We start from the raw sequence: 18,793 nt of genomic DNA on the forward strand, positions 1-18,793 counted from the left end.
TTGTTTGTTTTGTTTTTTCTGTCTCCTGCGTGACTTTCCTTTTATCAGCGAAATTAATTTTTTCAAAGTGCTCTTCAACAAAACCTTGCTAGAGAAGTAGAGTTGGTCCCCTGGTGCCAAACTCATCCTAGTTATTAGGACGGGTTAAATGCATCAAATGAATTTCTCTGCAGGGATCAATAAAACTTAATTTAACTTAGAGTAGGCTTCAGTGTTACACAATGTTTGCCTGGAGTCATTTCATCAAAGAATAGTTGTACAATCAGGAGCTGACCTTGCAGTAATTAAAGAACAAATAAAATCCAAATTGGTTGTCAGATAGAATAAATTTAAGGAGAGCTGATAATGGCATCTGCATTGACTACTGTAGAACACCATTCAGAGAAAATAGCACCCGACAGTCTTGTTTAATAAACAAAATAAGACCTAAGTTAATGAGAACAATACTCAGTAAATGTGATGTATATTTATTGTGCTTCTCGTGATTTGAAGAGAGGCCAGAGTATTGGTGACGCGTGGAGCCCTATAAGAACTGCCTACTCGGTATGAAACAGCATAATATGAGCAGAAATGATGCACCACTATGTGCACGCAGTTCAGTTACAGTGCCATTATAAATCTAAGTGGCTGAGGTTCTTGCACATTGGCAAATAAAACAGAAACTGTTTACAAGGCTAAACATAATTAAGGCATGTGTAAAACTATCGAAGTAAAGAGTTTGAAGTATTACTATAAAACATTAGCAAAGACTTGAGGATATGATTAGTACTCCGGCTGTTTGTGTCAGTGAATAGCTGAGAGCTCCTGCCAGCATCGTAAGTGTTCGTTATTGTGGGATTGATGGGGAGACAGAAAGAGGGCAGGTGACAGACGAGAGACGAGAAAACAAAGTGGATGGACGATCTGTGAGAAGTGTTCATCTGTTGATTTCCCCTGAAGTGTTTCAAAGGACAAACCTCCTGACTATAACATGATGCAGTTCTTCTCCAGTTATGTGCATAGTCTTGCTTTTTACTGTCCTTTGTGTCATATGTGGGATTTATATCCGTGACAAACTGGTTAAATGAGGTCTCGTACAGTAAATTGCATTTTTATTTATGGCTGTACAACACTATTTTTTTTTCTTCTTCTTCTTCCTTTTTTTGGTCTCTCAGTATAATTCAATTAAATACTGGGCAGGATGAACAGAAGTGTAGTCTGCCCTCATTACACTATGTTAATTTAATTCCTCATGTGACGGGACTATCAAGTGACTGTTTGGACAAAGGGAGGAACTTGTAGCAGGTTGACCCAATTACTTCTCATTAAATGCTTTACAAACCACAAGCTGTGGCACTGTCCATTCAGTATGCATATGAGATCACCCAGGGGTCCAGTACAGAGTGAACTGCAAGCAGCATTTTTTTTTGTCCCAGAAAACGAGTTTTGCAGCTTGTAAAAGTTGTTTTGAACTCTGCTTGTTGTTCTCTTTTACTGTTCCTCACTGCTGGAACGAAGAATTAAAGGAGCTCCATGCTGATATGAGGAGGGTAGCAGGTCAGGGACTTTGTAACTCAGTTTTGTGAAGATGATTCCAACAAATTCAGTGTTGATTAATTTAAACAGTGCTCTCATTCAGCATTTGTACTGTTGGAGGTTTAAGAAAAATTGTTTGTTTTTTTTGGTTGCAAGTTTGCTTCTTAGTTTTATCGTAGAGGACAGGGAAGTACATAAAAACTGCTTTGCCTGAAGCTAAAGGAATTATGCAATACCTGAAAGTTGGCTCATAGATGTAAACAAAATCTCTTATTTCATGTGTCCACTACTGTGCAAAAGTCTGAAGCCACCCTTCATTTCTTTATATTTACCTTTGAAGGAGCCATGGAAACATGCTGCCAATGCACTAAAAGCATACTTGGAAAGTGTTCCACTGTGTCTTTTTCTATTAGTAATAAATCAGCCATCTAAGAGCCTGAACTTAACATTAATGAACCAGCACGGGATCATTTTGACAGAAAATGGAGCAAAAGGAAGCTGCTATCCAAAGAAAAGCTTTGGAATATCCTTCAAGAAGTCTGGAGAACCTTTCCTGAAGACAACTTAAAAGAAATGACAGTAAAGCTTGAAGAATAAAGGTGTCAAATATTGACTTTCAAGTCTGTTAGAGTTGCACAAACTCTGTTTTTACCTTATGCACACTATTTCCATTTATGTTTGCACATTTCAATAAATTGCTACATCTTTTTCCCTTTGGCTTGAGACTTTTGCACAGCAGTACATATAGCTTTGCAGTAGCTGTGCTTTAATTTGCTTGTGTTTTTTGCTGTCTAGATTTCCTGTAAACCAGAATGCACTGACCATGTAGATATCTAGCCAGCAACATTGATCAGGCATAAGTGTTTTTAAAGTGAACAGTGTGTAACAGCGCAGGCTCAAAACTTGCATGGAACTCTAACCTTACTGCTTATTTTCCCTGGAGCATTTGCATTTTCTCCTGTTTGTTCATTGATGAAGTCACGTAGCTCTAACACTTCTTTCAGTTATTGTACTGACTATCAGTCGGTTCATCTTTTGGCCATGACATACCAAGCTGGTAAGAAATCAGCAGAAGTAGGAGAGTTTTATCAGGTTGAAAACAGACATTCCAGTGAAAATGGATTATTTATTGCAGAAAGTATGAGACATAATTTGGTGTTTGGAATATTATAATACAGGGAATCTGCAATCAGCTTCTGCCCTCATCTGCTCTCTGGGTTGTTTTTTGCATTACCGTTATCTATCTGACACCTTGTCATCCGTTATCTCTTGACATCTTAAGCCACGCAGCCTCCCTCTCTCTGCTGGCAGGCATCTTTGTTCCAGTCCCTCACACCTCCTGTCTCTCCAGCAGAGAGAGACAGTGTCCCCTGAGGTCCACACTTAGCCAAGCTCATAACCTGTGCTGATTTATCACACAGGTTCATTTAGGCTCAAAAACAAACTCTGCCGTTGTTATAAATAACATATAAAGAAATTAATGAAAGGAAACAAAAATCCGATGCTACTAAAATTAACCACTTTCTCTATGTTACAGCTTGAGCTAAATAGATTCCTATATATAAATATGTGTTGGCATGATTCTGATTGATTACATGCAGTGATAAGAGCAACTTTAGCCAATGCACACATTAAATGAATCCAAAAAAAAGTTAGTGTGCACATTTTTTGGGTGCAAGATAAGAACACTGTTTTGCACAAATTAGCGACTGAGGCTGGCTTATCTTTTTCTTCATTTAATTTTTGAGGTTTCTTACAGCTTATTGTTACCTTTTCGTACAGAAAAGGGTTTGGTGCTATAAAAATGCTGTTCTAAAGCTGCAGGGCATTTAATTCACCACAGCAAGTTGAAGTAGAGCAAAAGACTGTATCTAATTTGTGGTGCAGTAATATTTAATTCAAGATGCAAAGGGATAAGAAAATTGGCTCACACTGACTGCTTTTTCATGGCTTTAGTTCTTTTTTTGGAATAGAAATGCAGAGACTTGGAACTGAACAGAAGGCAAGGACAGATATGATTAGAATGCCACTGACAATAAATTCATTCTCATTTGAACTGCATATTTTGACTTTGTTTTTTTTAGTTTTTTTTATTTTAGTTTTCATTTAACAATGTGAAGAAGGACCTAGGTTATAAGATTGCAGTGGTGGAGGCTTGGCTTCCCATAGCCAGAGTTTAGATTAAATATAGAATACATATGTGTTAATATGTGGGGTCATTTTTTTTTGTCTGTACTTCTTATCCCGTTTATTATCAATAATTATGCACCCATTGCTTTTTTTACTTGTTTTATCATACTTACTACCACACAGCACACTAAACTTAACTACACTCAAGTGTTTTTGTAGCTTTTAGACCATGGGTGTCAAACATAAGGTCCAGGCGGTGAAATTTTCCTTACTCAGTCTCTACAATTAAATTCTCTCCCCATGATTGTTCAAACTACATAAAAGGAATTTAGTAATAGATTAAATGACAGGAAAAAATAATCAATTATAAAAATGTATCTTTATTACAATGGGTCAAAACTTTTAAAAAAACCTATTTTCTGCGAATTAACAAAACCTTCATGCTTTATAATTATATTACAGTCAACATTTAAGCCCAAAGAGTTGTGCTGACATATTTCTTTTTTTTTTTTTCTTTTTTTAAATACAACAGTTTCTATATTAGGTTGAAAACTGAGATATAAGGTTAAAATTGCACATATTTTTCTTATACAAAACATATCTCAGGGATTAAGCTTACTTACTGATATTGACAGAAAGGAGAATTTCACTGATCTGGACCACTTAAGATCAAAGATGTAAAATGAGTTTGACATCCCTCCTTTAGCAACAAGGTAAAGAACATTCAGCATTGTTTCACTTCACTCATTTCACCCTGCTTTATTAGGAAGGGAGAAAAAACAAAGCATTTGGCCTTTGCATTCCATCTTAAGACATTAGGACAGTTAAAACTGGGGTTGGTCCTGTAGTTTCAAAGTAAAATGCTGTTGACCCATCTTCTTCCCAGACATAGTCTGGCATTGTATCAACCTGAAATGGCTCTTGCTAGCAAAGGCTGGTAAAGTACAGTACAGTATCTCCCCCAAGCAAATCTTCCCAGTGACTGAAAACATCACCCACCAGGTTTTATGTTAGCAGCCCAACTATGCTAGATATGCAGGATTCATTGTTGAACTTTGATGGCTATTCTGAGAGGGGTTTTGGGAAGTTGAGTGTTAACTCGATGAAAGATTCTTTGTCTATTATGACTTAAAAAGATGTTCTCTGTAGCACGGGCCAAGCTAACGTAGCAACACCAGCACAGACAACAAAAGTAGCACATATTACCAGCTCCATATGCACACTGCCATATGGTGACAACACACACAGCTATAACACGTAGGCACAGGTAATACACATAGCATCTGTGGATTACCAATGCAATCTCATGTTGGCAGTGTTGGGGAGTAACGGAATACATGTACCGCCGTTATGTATTTAAAATACAAAATATGAGTAACTGTATTCCGTTACAGTTACCATTTAAAAAGGTGGTATTCAGAATACAGTTACTTTGTTGATATAAAGAGCTTACACGGCGGTATTTTCCTGTTTCATATGTTCGGCTGTGCCCTCTCTATTTTTGGTTTCCACGCCCCAAACAAAACACGCATTAAGACGCTCTAATGCCTGTGTCTCAATCTCGTGGCCCATGTCACCACTACTTGCGGCTTGCATAATGACGTGAAGAAATATTTTTAAAAGTTATTCACAAAAATAATTTAATATGAAGGCAATAGGCAGAGTGTTACATTGCCCTAAAGAATGTAGCTTCATGGGCAGTGTAGTCCGTGCTGCAGGGAGACTGCACTGCCATACCTGTTATGTGTTTGTGAGCGCGAGGGAGGGCGAAAAAGGAGAGTGGAAAAGTACAAGTTGTCACCGACCAGAAGCGGGAGATGGAAGCATGTAAATATAATAATAACCACTGCAGCCAAAAAGACTGTGCCTGATTAGGCAAGTTGTAAGTAAGCTTAAGACTCGATTGTACACTTTTTTCGTGTTTTTCTCCGAAACAATAAGTTCCTTTGGAGCAGCCTTTCAACACAAGTTGACCCAGACAACAAAGTAAAGCTAGTTTTCAGCTACGAGCCCGACATGAACCCGACGTATTAGCCAGAGATCCCTTTACTACGGTTTGGAGCCGCGGACCTGTTTTATATACGGATAGTTTTCTATACGAGATCGCTGCAAAAACTGCAGCCTTACCTAATATCCACCTACTGTCACTCATTTTATATTAAGATTTAAAAATCTAGTTGCTATTGGTATGGCGAGTAACCTTCAGTAAAAGTAATAATTCACACAGCAATAGTACATTCATGTAGTTGTAAAAAGCATGATAATATATTAAGTAATCCAAAGTATTCAGAATACATTACTCTCATTGAGTAACGTAATGGATTACGTTAGGGCTGCTCAATTAATCGAATTTTAATCACGATTACGATCTGGGCTTTCAATGATCATTAAAAATGACTGAGCCGATTGTTAGCCCCTCCCTCATTTATCCGCGACACCTTAAAGGCCGGTCCGTGAAAATATTGTCGGGCATAAACCGGTCCATGGCGCAAAAAAGGTAGTAGACCGCTGATTAAGAGGACCCGAGGGAAGCTCGGAAAGCTAAGCAGAAGTTATTTGGAGAGGAGAGTGACTGCCGTTGGTTGAAAAGAGAGGTAAAAAAAAACTTCAGTGGTGTTGCACACTATTTTATATTATTTTTTAAAGTCATTATTCAATACATTGTTATTGTTAACCCTTTAGCCGGTCAGAGCAGCACGCTCCGTTTTGTGTAACTATTTTTAAATCCCTGTAGAACCTGAACCGCGTAAGCTAGCGCAATAATTAGTTTTGCATATGAAACCAGAGGAGTTGTACTTACATCTTATGCCATCAGCTTGTCCTCGGTCACAGTTTCCTTCCACATAAAGCTTTGCAAAAATTGCATAAAAAGCGTTTGCAGGAACAAAAACATAATATTCCAGAAACACGCTTTGCTGATCCGATCAGCTGTTCCTAACACTTCCCACAGTGAAACAGACATCAGCGCGAACTATCGCATGTCCGCCATTTCCTGCCCGAAACCGGAAGTGATGTCATTTTCGTGGAAAATGTAGTTTTTTACTTGTAGGCCTTAAAAGCCTATACTGGTCATGTTTGACTTTTCTGAATAGTTGCTGGGATGCTTAGAACTCGAATTGCACTGCTGGAAATAGTTTATTTTGATGCACCTGCTGTTTTCTTTGCAAATTTGCATCATAGGATTGTTTTTGTTTTTCCTGCAGTATATAAAAATTGCTGCATCGCCAAAATAAAACTATGAAGACACTCAAAATAAATTTCCTGTTGTTGTAAACTATTTTTTGCAACTTTTTTGTATTTAAAGTTTTGAGGGATAAGCCTCTTAAATTTCTCCAAGTAGAAATATATATGTAAAAAAACAAAAACGATTTTCAATTTTTTTGTAGTTTATTGCACTTTTTTGCAATTAATGTAGTTACTATGGACTTAATGCATACATATTATTAAAATATGGGCTATAACAGTTGTATAGCAACTTGAAATGCTCCCACAAATGGCACTACAACATGTAAAAAAATAATATAAGCTCTGGCGGACTTGGTTCTATAGTAGGTCTTAAAGGGTTAAATAAATATCGTCAAATAATCAAGATCTCAATTTCAGTGAAAATAATCGTGATTATCATTTTTGCCATAATCGAGCAGCCCTAGATTATGTTACAAAATACATTTTGGGGCATGTATTCTGTAATCTGTAGTGGAATACATTTTAAAAGTAACCTTCCCAACACAGCTTGTTGGGCGTAGTTCTCACTTAAGTTATTAGTATTTTTTTTTTTTTTAATAGGTCACACACAGATATCTTAAAATACATGTGCTAGTTATGATGAGTGAAAGTTCGGTGTTTACAAACAGCAGAAACTAAATGGCACAAGATTGAACAGAAGGATTTGTACATAAGGCGGTAAAACTTGAATGCTACTTAAAGAGGGCTTGAAGTGAACCTTTTTAGCGTCTCTAAAATGCTATGATTGTTTTCGTTCTTTAAAATAAATCTTCATTATCTTTGCACGTGGCTTCTCTCCTAGTCGGCCTTAATCATGTTTGAGTTATTTTGTTAGTGTGTTTGTGTTGTATGTGCTGGGGCACGTACCTTATTGAGGTGTCAATCTGCAGATGTTAATTTTCACATACTTTTTTAGATCCATTAATATGTCAGGTTAGTCTCACCGTCACCAGCAACATCCTTAATCATGCTAAAGCAGCATTGTACATGAGCTTCAAGAGGAGGAACATCAGAAAAAAGAAAGCAAGGGAGAGCGTGTCAGAACAAGTCAAAGTCAAGACTGCAGCATGTCACAGTCAATTATTGAGGTCGTCTGACAGTTGAAATAGTAAGCTAGGCCCTCTGTTTACATGCACATGTCCATATACGTTTGCATGATTGTTGATGTCCACATTTTTTTTTTCTCTCCATCAAGGCTGGCCCAAGGCTACTTCTCACACACTGCATCCCCTGGCCTGGATCCAGCATATATGGAGCCAGCTGGCTTGATCTGTCTGCCAGGTCAAATATGGCTCCAGTGTGTGTCTTAGGACCTGCTTTCTTAGTCAGACTTATTCTGTGAAAGCAAAAACAAAAACTGCAATTGTTTTTGTATAATGTCAGTCTGGAGTTTCTGAAAAGAAATAACTGCTAGTTAGTGTTCTCTAGACACCTCGTTTCTTTGAATTATTGTGATGATTATTTTTTAAATGTATTTATTTTTTTAATCAGTCATGTTAAAAACACGTGCATGCACACACATCCACACTAAGCAACAAGAAGACAGGGTTAATTTACTTGTTGTTTTGAAAGGTAGAGGTCGGTAGAGGTTACGTTTTTCTATAGAATAATACGTCTGTGAAAAGAGTGGAAATGTGGAAAGCGATTGTTGGCCTGAGTCTGACTTTTCACACTGAATATGTTTTGGATCTGTAGTTGTTTTGATAAAACCAAAAAAGTGGTTCAATTTCAATTTACAGATAAATCTATTGGGTTAATCTTTCTTAAGTCTCTAAAGTTTGCAGCCATCCCCTTTGTAGGGACTCCTGGTCTTCTTTACTCCTTCATGACAGAAGCCTCTGTTCTAAATTGTGTTTATCATGGTTTGATGTTCTGCTAGTCTAACCTGAAGCACTGGGAACATTTGAAACTCTTTGACTAACTGGCAAATCCTAAGCCCTTCTTAGCAGGCCAGGGAAATAACTTATAATGTTTGATAGCTTTCCCGACCTTAACATAAACTGAAGTGATCGGGAAGAATAATATAAGCACATAAAATACTACCATAGGGTGCAACTGTTCACCTTGCTGCTTAAAATAGGGTAGGGACCACCCCAGTCTTTTATAGACCGAAGTGGACTTTCCCATTTAAGGTAAGATCAGATGGGAAATCTGGTTGGGAGGCATTTTCTCCATTTCAGTTCCTTAAAATATGCCAGCACCCCCACAACACTCAGAATAGAACACTAAACCACACATCCTCCCACAGTTACAAAATTAGACTGTCTCTGTTTGTTTCCTACAGTGACAGAAGACCTGCAGTAGTTCTACCTTTCTCATGTGCTGTTAAACACAATAGCTAAAATTGTTTGTTTAAAGAGTCAGTGTGTAGTTATCAGCAGTTTCTAAGGCACCCTTGTGTTTTGTATTCAGGAAGAAGTTCTAAATGTTCGTGAAGCTTTTGACCATTGACTATATATATATATATATATATTTTAAACATGCTTGATTGATGCTGAAATATCCGGGTCAGCTTGTAGTTGAGGATGGAAATTACAGAGCGCTTTTAAATCTAAGCTTTGCAACATTTAAGGAGTTTTTTGTTTTCTTTAATAACTTTTTCTTCTCACTTTTGTTGAATATGCAGAATGAATTTGGACAAAATGTGACCTTATACCTCACCATCTTTCATGACAGTTTTTAAGCAGTGTTTTTTTTTTTTTCATGTGATGTGGCTGAGGATGAGAAATTATACATGTTCTTTTCAAATAATAGGAATATAAACTTTTTGAGCAGTCCCTAAGCAGGAGTAAAAGAAAAAAAGGTCAATGCATGTTATGTTCGGCTCATACATCTAGGTCATGTGGTCATCCAGTTGTTACAGGAAAATGACGGTTAACATGGCTGGGGGCAGTGAAGGGAGGATGGATAGAGCAATGGAAAGATGGGGGAGTGTATGGACTTAATCTGTGCCATCGTATTAAGAACAGCTGGTTTGATGCTGGCTTTCTGCATTTTGAGGCTCTGGCACATAGCAGGGCCAATGTGTGTTGAGGTGTTGGAATACAATTTAGGTTACTGGAAGTTATATGGACCAAAATAGAAGCTTTGTTTTTAATCTGAACACAGCTAAAAGAACACCATTCCACAGTGTCCTTCATCAGTGGGTCGAACCACTGTTGTATGAGTCTGTGTTGAATTTTGGCTATTTCATTTTATTAATTCCAGAAACATTTTTCCTTCTCTAATAATGTAGCTGCTAGTGTTGTTGACTGGCCACTCTTAAGTTGTGAAATTTAAGGTGTATCTCTGTGTCTGGTGACATGCAGTTCTCAGTGTAGCTGGCATAAGCTGAATCTATCCAAGAAGTATTTGCATTAACTTCTGTTTGTTCTGAGTCACAGGACACTGGAGCCTATCCCAGTTGTCATATTCAAAAGGTATGTTACATCCTGCACACGTCACCAGTCTATGTCAGGGAATGTTTACTCTTTTTTTTAACATGCCGTAAACTAGAGCTTGGACCAGTTGCAATTTTCTTGGCTAAATCTGAGTTCCAGTTTTTTTCCAAAGTGTGACCTACCAATACAGGTTTTTTGCCAGTTCTGGTTTTCTTTCTAAGAATGACAACTGAGTAACTTCCTTAATTGAAGAATAACGTGTTCATAGTAAAAGAAGTTAAACTTTACAATTTCTCTCAAACTGCAAGTAAGTTACAGGATCTCTTGTCACTTAAAAAACAAAGCGTGTGGCTACTGGAAAACCGAGCAGATAATTTCTGAAAATGCATTGTGTGAGCACATTGAGACTTCTATGTGCGATTCATGGTTGTTATATCAGTCGAGCAAATGAATAACATACAGGTTAGAACATGTATACGTCTTCCACTCCCCTGCCTTCCCAGGCGTGATTACTAAAAACAAACAGGCCTCATGTGCTTTCATCTCAACAAGGTAACTGTGGGTCAGACTCTTCTGTTGTTGTTGTTTTCTTTTAATCTGTCCTTCTCTTAGTTTAAGGTTAATGTACGACACTGGAATATGTGTCATTGACTGGCCTGGTGCTGTTACCTTACTCTTATCTTTTCCACAAGATGTTGATATTAGTGTGTAAATATTAGTCTAGCACCTGTGTAGCATTTGTGATAACTGAACCTCATGTTAGCCTTGCCTGGCAAACTTTGCGTTGTGTGCGGTGAGTGTTAAGAGGTGAGTTGCGTGCTGTGTTCAAGTATAATGAAGGTCAGTCAAGGGTTAGAACTGGCTAAGCGTGAAGAAAACCCTTTGCCTTTGTATTCTCATGGGTTCTGATCCTGTGACATTTTGTCTGTTGTCTCTGAAATACTGTATCAGTGTGTGTTGCTCACACTGATACAGTACTAATGCCACTGATTTGTGGCATTAGTACTTCTGAAGGGCAAGGGGAAGCTGGCCTGCATGTCAATCAGAGCTTAGCATTTTGTGCTGAAATGCAGCAAGTGCACATCAACCAGACTAATGGATTTTTTTCTTCCTTTCATTTTTTTCAGTTACATTTGGGAGGGTGTTTATTTGGTCTTTGTGTTTTGTACTTGTATTTTTTTGTAAGTATACCAACCTATTGACTAAAGAGGAAGAAAAAAGTGAAATGAGAATAGAGAAGTGGACTAGGGAAGTGCACCAGCAGTGGGTAAGCTTACTGTAAAATAAAACGAGCATTCGGTGTAAATGGCAAATGCGTGCGTGTGTCTATGTGTACGCACAAAAAAACCCCCAAAAGAAAAACAAAAAAAAACCCCTTGCATTCTCTCTTTCCACTGAGAAGGCAGTGGGCAGATCTACCCAATGCACTTGTTTGTTTGTTGTTATTTTTTATAGGGAATTTAGTAATAATTCCCTTCAATGTTTTTAAAATTGTTATTGAAAGAAGTTTTGATATGTGTTCTGTAAACTTTTGTCATCGTGCCAGAAGTAACTTGAGAACCCCAGTGCATATCAGTGATTATTAGTATTGTATAAATTCCCTTTGAAGAATACTCCAACCTCACTAGCCTCGTTCCAACTGCTTCTCAGAACAACTATAAACGCTTTGATTCCTGCTGTGTTCAGATAGAGTGTCTTAAAGGGGTCTGAGAGGTCATATGCTGGCCCTTACTGGAACCTTCTAAAGAATAAATACGGTCAGTGTTTTGGTTTGATACTTTTGTGTCTTTTTATACAAGTGAATGAAAAGAATGCTTTTCCTAACTTATTTGGGTGTTTTGTGTAAAATCACAGTGCCTCAGCGCTAGTGCTGGAGTTGCTTGTTGGAGAGGAGCCTTTTATCTCTCCTTTGGCACTACATCATGTGCAGATGTAATCCTCCCTTCAGTTTGCAGCAGCAAGGCAGGCGCGCATGCAGTCACGTATGCGTAGCCTCTCTCTCTCTCTCTCTCTCTCTCTCTCTCTCTCTCTCTCTCTCTCCTTTTTTTTTAACTTGCTTCATTGAAGAAACACACATTAGCACTACTGTTTCATATATGCCTCACTGACAGGGTGACATGAACAAACACATTAAACATGCAAGGATGCCACACCCATGCTCCGTCTGCTCTGCCACTGTCCTCATACTCAAGTCTTTTTCCTAACTAATCCTTCCCTGCAACAGTGAGAGCTAGCTGCGATTGGTTTGTCCTGTCAGTATTCATGTCTGCCTACATATTAGTCTGACTCGGGGGATGTACTGTAAGTGGTATTAATACTGTGTGTGTGTCCATCACCATGCAACATGGCAGGCCATTGTGTTTTGCTGTTGTGTAATGCTCAAGCTTCAAGCTCTTTTCCATGCAGTCTGCACCCCACTCAGGGTTCAGCGGTGTACTACATATGCACGCATGCACTGCAGCAAAACATTAGCTATTTATAGCTCTGACCCACAAGGACAAAAAAAGCTTCTTGTTGAATTGATCTTCTTCTGTGTCATGTCTTGCTCATTCATACCTGCTTTTTTTGAAAGAGCGATGATGCAAAGGTGGGGGAAAAAGTGAGTAGAAGAGATTGAATGATTAGAAAGCAGCAGGGAGTCAAGAGGTTGAAGGAATGAGTCAGTGGTGCAGAATAGGCAATAGAGGGAAGTAGGGAGTGGTTTGACGAGCACGCGGATGTGAATGCTTTTGTATTTTTAATATGTGCGAGAATGCACTTGTAGCGGGAGGTCCTCAAGTAGTTCTCCAGCACTTAATCTAATTTCCAGTTTTACTCATTTCTATAGATTCAGGTGAATCGGTGGAGTCTGTAATACCTATATGTACATTTTCTCCTGCTGCACCTGCATGTGTCTAATCACAGTGGAATAACGTGGGAGAGTTAAAGATGAATCAGTCTGTGAAAACATTCTTTGAATGAATTTTATATAATCTGTTGTTCTTCAGTGTTGTAATTGGAGGCTTGTAGGCGAGACCGCTATGTAGGTGGGGAGTCTACTGTATGTGTTTGCATACTGAGAGAAAATGAATGGGATTATATTGATCTGAGTGGGACAGAGTGTAGCTGCTCAGACAGACCCAGGTGGTTCCGCTCTGCCTGTTTTACAGTCCGCTCTGATTTGCTACGATCAGCTCGACATCTATTTGGTTGAGTAAAACGATCTTTCTGGAAACTGCTGTGACCCTCAGCAGCCGTTAATAACGTGCTAAGAATAGTTTGCAACTTGTCAATCGTTTCTGAGCTCAGTGGTGGCGAAAACAGGGCATGCATACAGCATGTGTACACCCGTATAGATTCGTGTGTGTGTGTGTGTGTGTGTGTGTGTGTGTGTGTGTGTGTGCTTTTTTTTTTTTTTTCTTTATGTGGGCTTGGTGGTCTGTAAGTATGACTCATCCACTGCTATAAATTAACAACAGCACAACAACGACTTGAAGCTACAGAGCTAAAGCTTGATCCTGTACACATGTGCAGTTGCTGCATTTGTCCCTTTTTGTGGGTGGAAATGTGCAACTGTTTAGAAGATAATTCTTTGTGGATATCTAGGGAAGGACTGATGAAGCTGTGTTTTTGAAATGGGGAAAATAAGAATAGCGTTTGTGTGGCTGGACACAGTAGATGTCTGTGGTCAGACTAACTGAACTTTCTTGAGGCTTCCATCTGTCATTTACTCTGACAATACACAGTGTGAACTGCTTGTCACTGCCATGCACAGTGCCATTATGTGAACAGGCTTACATGTCCTCGTACAGTAGGTCTTTGTTAGTGTAGGAGACAAGTGAAAGGGTGGGGGCTCTTATGGATTGACATAGACGGAGAGAAGAAGTGAATAAATATGGAGTTTGAGGGTCAGTGAAACGGGTTGAAGATCAGATTCAAAAGAGAGGGATCTGTAAAGACAGGATATTTCACTATTGGTAAATGAAAATATTGGTTGAACTAATGCATGCAGGCTCAGAACTTGAAAGTTCCCTTTTGTTCTAGCTACAGATTTCTTTCTTTATCTTTTTCTTCCATCCTTTTTACATCTACCTTGTCTCCATTTTTTCTTTTATGCGTCTCTCCCCTGCAGAGGAGAAGCAGGCCGCCAGGATGAAGGAGGAGAATTTGTTTCATCGGAGGTATTCGCTGTGCCCCAGTGCTACCTCCCCGCCCAAAATTGATCCCCGCACCCTCACCAGGAACCTCTCTTATGGAGGAGACAACGACTTCTACAACCTCAGCCCAGGTACAAGGTCAAGATGTCACAAGTGACAAAACGTGATATTTTGTGAAATAGTGGATTCCAGTGTCTGGGAAAGTATGGCGCACTGTGGTGAAACATACTTATGCCATATTAATCAGCAAACCTCAGCTGCTCTTTCTTAACTGCTTTGTGCACTGCCATGCTTTAATTGTTTGTCAGCAAGTTTTTTTCATTTATATGTGACTGTGTGTTGTGGGTTCCCACCAGGCAGTGAGACAGACAGGAACGGTCTCTCCATGCTGAGTAATGAACTTAGTCCTGTCTTATCACCAGGCAGCAAGGTAAGAACTCAGTTCCTGATTGGGCAGGTCCTCAACAGTTGACTATTAATGTCTCATTGGGTGAGAGCACACTGTTGCCTTTTGTGATGACTAGTTCTCTCTGATTGCTCATTGTAGTAGCAGAATGAGACATCTGTGAGAATTTTATTATAGGGAAATCCAGCAGCTGTTTAGGCTTATTTTCAGGGGGTGGTTAACAAATGGGTCACTAAAAAATATAGAAGGAAGGGAAAATTTTACATTGTGTTTAAACAGCACCAACACAACAAGAATAAATATAAAACTGTGGGATTTGAAATCTCAGGCCAGTGGTGGGAACTGTGTCCTTAGGACCACAAGCCATGTATTTGACTCCCAGACCTATTTTGCCCCGGTGCTGTTTATGTTGTATTAGTGCTAACTATCCTATCTGTCTCCGCCCTTATAAATATGAATTAGGAGTGGTAAATAAACATTTCCAGTGGCAGTGGGTAATAGTCCTGTCTCGTCTCCTCTCCTCATGTTGCTTTGCCTCGTCTTGCAAGATTGCCTATTTATATGTGCAATAATTCACATGCACAGCTGCGTCTCCCAACCTGAAGTCACCCCAAAATACTGAGAATAGCCTTCCCCTCGCATGTTGTCATTTACCCTGGATTGTCGTCGTGTACCACATTTGAAAAATGGCTTTCTCTTTGGATGTTACAGAATGCCTGTGTGGGCTCGATGATAATATTGGGTTAGTGCATATAGAACAAGTGGTTAAGTAACTGCACATCACAGTGAAATTGCAAATTACTTACCACTGTGATTCTAATGTCTGTTTACTTCAGTTCACCCCTTGTTGTTTAACCAAGGAAGTTAGTGGGTGTGTGGTCAAAGCGCCACAAATGACTGCCTGCCAAGTTTCCTTGCTGACTGAAAGGGCCACCCACCCCTCTTTACAAACCTTTGAAAACAGTAAAATATTGGGCCGTTCCCAACTAAAACAAATAAGGTTATTTAAACTTTTATTAACCACAGATTTATTTAAACTAAAATCCCTCCCAACAGGATTATTTGTCCATCATTTAACTCTGTCTTTCCTTTCTGTCTTAACTCCCGCCTCCAGTCTGAGTCCAGGATGTTTAATGGTGTTGAGAAGGACTGCCCCTCCCCCACCGAGAAGCTGGCCCGGAAGGAGTCGCTCAAGGTAGAGGTCACATCCTTGCTTGAGATGGTCAGCAGCTGTGTTGACTCATGTGCATGCTCATTTTAAACATTGCAGTATTCAAATATTTAAATGTTTACCTTTGATGTTAAGTCTTTGAATGTTGAATGCTAGAGTTAGTTTGACTCTGCTTCCACCTAGTGTTAAAACTTTGATATCAGTCCTTTGTTCAGTTCTGATCTTTCATTATTGTTTGCTTTTGTTTTTATAATGTTCTAAAGGTCCAAAAGCAGAATTATAGGCAAGAGAAGAAGCGAGCAGCTAAAGAACTGTCCACTGCACTTAAGGACCCCAGCGTCATCATCATGTCCAACTGGTTAAAGGTGTGACACTATTGCAGTAACAGCCAGGATAATAATAACCTTGATGTTAAACTGATGTCATTACATATTGACTTCCCAGTTTCCCTCTTACTTTTCAATGCTCTTAATATTTAATATGCTGCAGTTGTGAATTAACATATTTCATTTTCTTTACTTTATTTAGTTGTACTCTAAATTGCTTCCACTCTCATCCCTTATGCTTCTTTAGATCCGTGGCTCTTTAAAAAGTTGGACCAGATTGTGGTGTGCCTTGAAGCCTGGGGTTCTTCTGATCTATAAGACCCCCAAAACAGATCACTGGGTGGGTACCATCCTGCTCAGTGCATGCAAGCTGATCGAGAGACCCTCCAAGAAGGACGGCTTTTGCTTCAAGCTGTACCACCCACTGGATAAATCAATCTGGGCTGTCAAGGTCAGACATATTTGTAGGTTTATTCTGTCCAATTAAAATTATGTAATCAAAAACAGTTAGATTTTAATTGACAAGTTCACTCAGCATTAGGACAATTTAATATTTTGTGTATTTAGACAGTTAAATCTGATTTTATTTTTGTTTGTGTAGTAATAATTTTATTTGATTTTACTTTGTGTGGGGAAAAAAATCTGTCTTGGGTGACACCTAGTGGTTGTATTAAAAAGAAACTGGCTGTCTTCTATTTTCCTCACCGTAAATGTGATTTCTAAATGATAATTATCTCGTTTAGTGCTGCATAATTCTCATGGCCCTTGGGAGAGCCATTTGTTTCAATTGGTGCAACATGAATACACAACATGAAGCATGAGTCAGTATTTGATCCATATCCTCAGGGTCCCAAAGGAGAGAACGTTGGCTCCATCACGCAGCCTCTACCCAGTAACTACCTGATCTTCAGAGCTGCATCTGAGTCTGATGGTGAGGCATCTGAAGGTGCAGCTTCTTACATGTTTGATGAAACTATATATATGCAACCAAACTGATCAACCCTTCTTCCCCTTAAAAAAAAAAAAATCTGCTCTCCAGGTCGGTGTTGGATGGATGCCCTGGAGCTGGCTCTGAGCTGCTCCAGCCTCTACAAGCTGACGGCCAAAGCTGGGAAAGAAGGAGATATCAGCACGACTTCAGAGTCCTCCCATATACTGAACCTGCTGCAGTCCACGGCACTCACTGATACAGAGCTGCTGCAGTAAGTCATAAACTCACACAGCTAGATCCACGGACATATGACTGATTTCAGTCTTTCTTTTATAATTTGTTGTTATTGGATCACCGATGATTCCTGTATTCACGCTTTGCATAATTTCCTTAGGCATTAATAAAGTATTCTGATCCTGATTCTGATTGTTGACCATTTGCCCCATTTTGTTTTTCATATCACTGTCAGAAATTCCCATGGTACTCTCACTTATGTGATAAAACAGCTAAAGCCCAAGAACGTCAAATCCAGATTTTATTTATTTATTTTATTTATTCTCTATACATTTTTAACTAGGAGATTTCAAACTGTCTGTTCTTTAAATTATCGTAGTTTTGTAATGCAACTAGGGAAAAAAGTCACTTTTAGTGCACTTGTATGTAATCAACCTTATTTAAAAACTCTGCTAGGCTTATAAGAAACCATAGATTCATCACGATTCACACAACATTATACCAAATACAAATACCCCTGGGTATGCTTGGCTGAACTGAGGGCAGGATCTCACCTTACAGATAAGAGTTTTGCTGGACTAGGACCTGGGGCAAAATAGTGCTCTGTTTAGTTTAGTGTTTAGTTTTTGAATCAAACTGTTTAATGAGCTGCATTTTTCAGACATGGTTTTCAGAGCTACTTGCAGGCAGTGAAGAGACTGGAAATATTGGACTGAGGCAGAGTGAGGCAGATATTATGCATCATCACATGGATGATAAAATGCTGGTTGATGTGTCATTGCTTGGCTGTTTTTGACCACAACTGGGATTTGTGGTCTCCCAAGGGGCGATCGTGGCTCAAGAGTTGGGAGTTCGCCTTGTAATCGGAAGGTTGCCGGTTCGAGCCTCGGCTCGGACAGTCTCGGTCGTTGTGTCCTTGGGCAAGACACTTCACCTACCGCCTACTGGTGTTGGCCAGAAGGGCCGATGGCGCGATATGGCAGCCTCGCTTCTGTCAGTCTGCCCCAGGGCAGCTGTGGCTACAACTGTAGCTTGCCTCCACCAGTGTGTGAATGGGTGGATGACTGGGTGTGTAAAGCGCTTTGGGGTTCCTAGGGAGGACTAGTAAAAGCGCTATACAAATACAGGCCGTTTACCATTACTCTCTTTGGCTGGCTTTTTCCATGCTGTGTCACATACAGCCTCTGTGCTTTCTGGTGGTCAGCTCAGAACAGTGGATGAAGAAACATGGATTCTCTGGAGACATTATTGCTGAATCCAACGTTGGATAACTTCACAATGTTTGGGACAGTTTATTTTTAAATCATCATTGAATCATAACCAAGCAGTTTCCAGAACC

The 18,793-nt window shown here is 39.3% G+C and overlaps 1 protein-coding gene across 2 annotated transcripts in view; it reads left to right on the forward strand.

Moving 5' to 3' along the window:
* Positions 1 to 18,793, forward strand: part of osbpl5 (oxysterol binding protein-like 5) — a 52,071-nt gene that overhangs the window by 16,495 nt on the left and 16,783 nt on the right. Inside the window, exons 3-9 of one of the 2 annotated variants that reach the window (XM_085359044.1) lie at positions 14,362 to 14,517; positions 14,743 to 14,816; positions 15,907 to 15,987; positions 16,227 to 16,328; positions 16,537 to 16,740; positions 17,136 to 17,220; positions 17,329 to 17,491. In XM_085359044.1, the coding sequence (XP_085215170.1) occupies positions 14,382 to 14,517; positions 14,743 to 14,816; positions 15,907 to 15,987; positions 16,227 to 16,328; positions 16,537 to 16,740; positions 17,136 to 17,220; positions 17,329 to 17,491 (845 nt within the window). In that variant the 5' untranslated portion in view covers positions 14,362 to 14,381. Of the gene's footprint in view, positions 1 to 14,342; positions 14,518 to 14,742; positions 14,817 to 15,906; positions 15,988 to 16,226; positions 16,329 to 16,536; positions 16,741 to 17,135; positions 17,221 to 17,328; positions 17,492 to 18,793 lie in introns of those variants that run through there. The other variant, XM_085359043.1, reaches the window with a different exon arrangement.

The sequence above is a fragment of the Diplotaxodon limnothrissa genome, linkage group LG7, assembly GCF_057381915.1.
Source record: "Diplotaxodon limnothrissa isolate DT_005_m linkage group LG7, D_limnothrissa_male_GT1.1, whole genome shotgun sequence".
Taxonomy (NCBI): Eukaryota; Metazoa; Chordata; class Actinopteri; order Cichliformes; family Cichlidae; genus Diplotaxodon; species Diplotaxodon limnothrissa.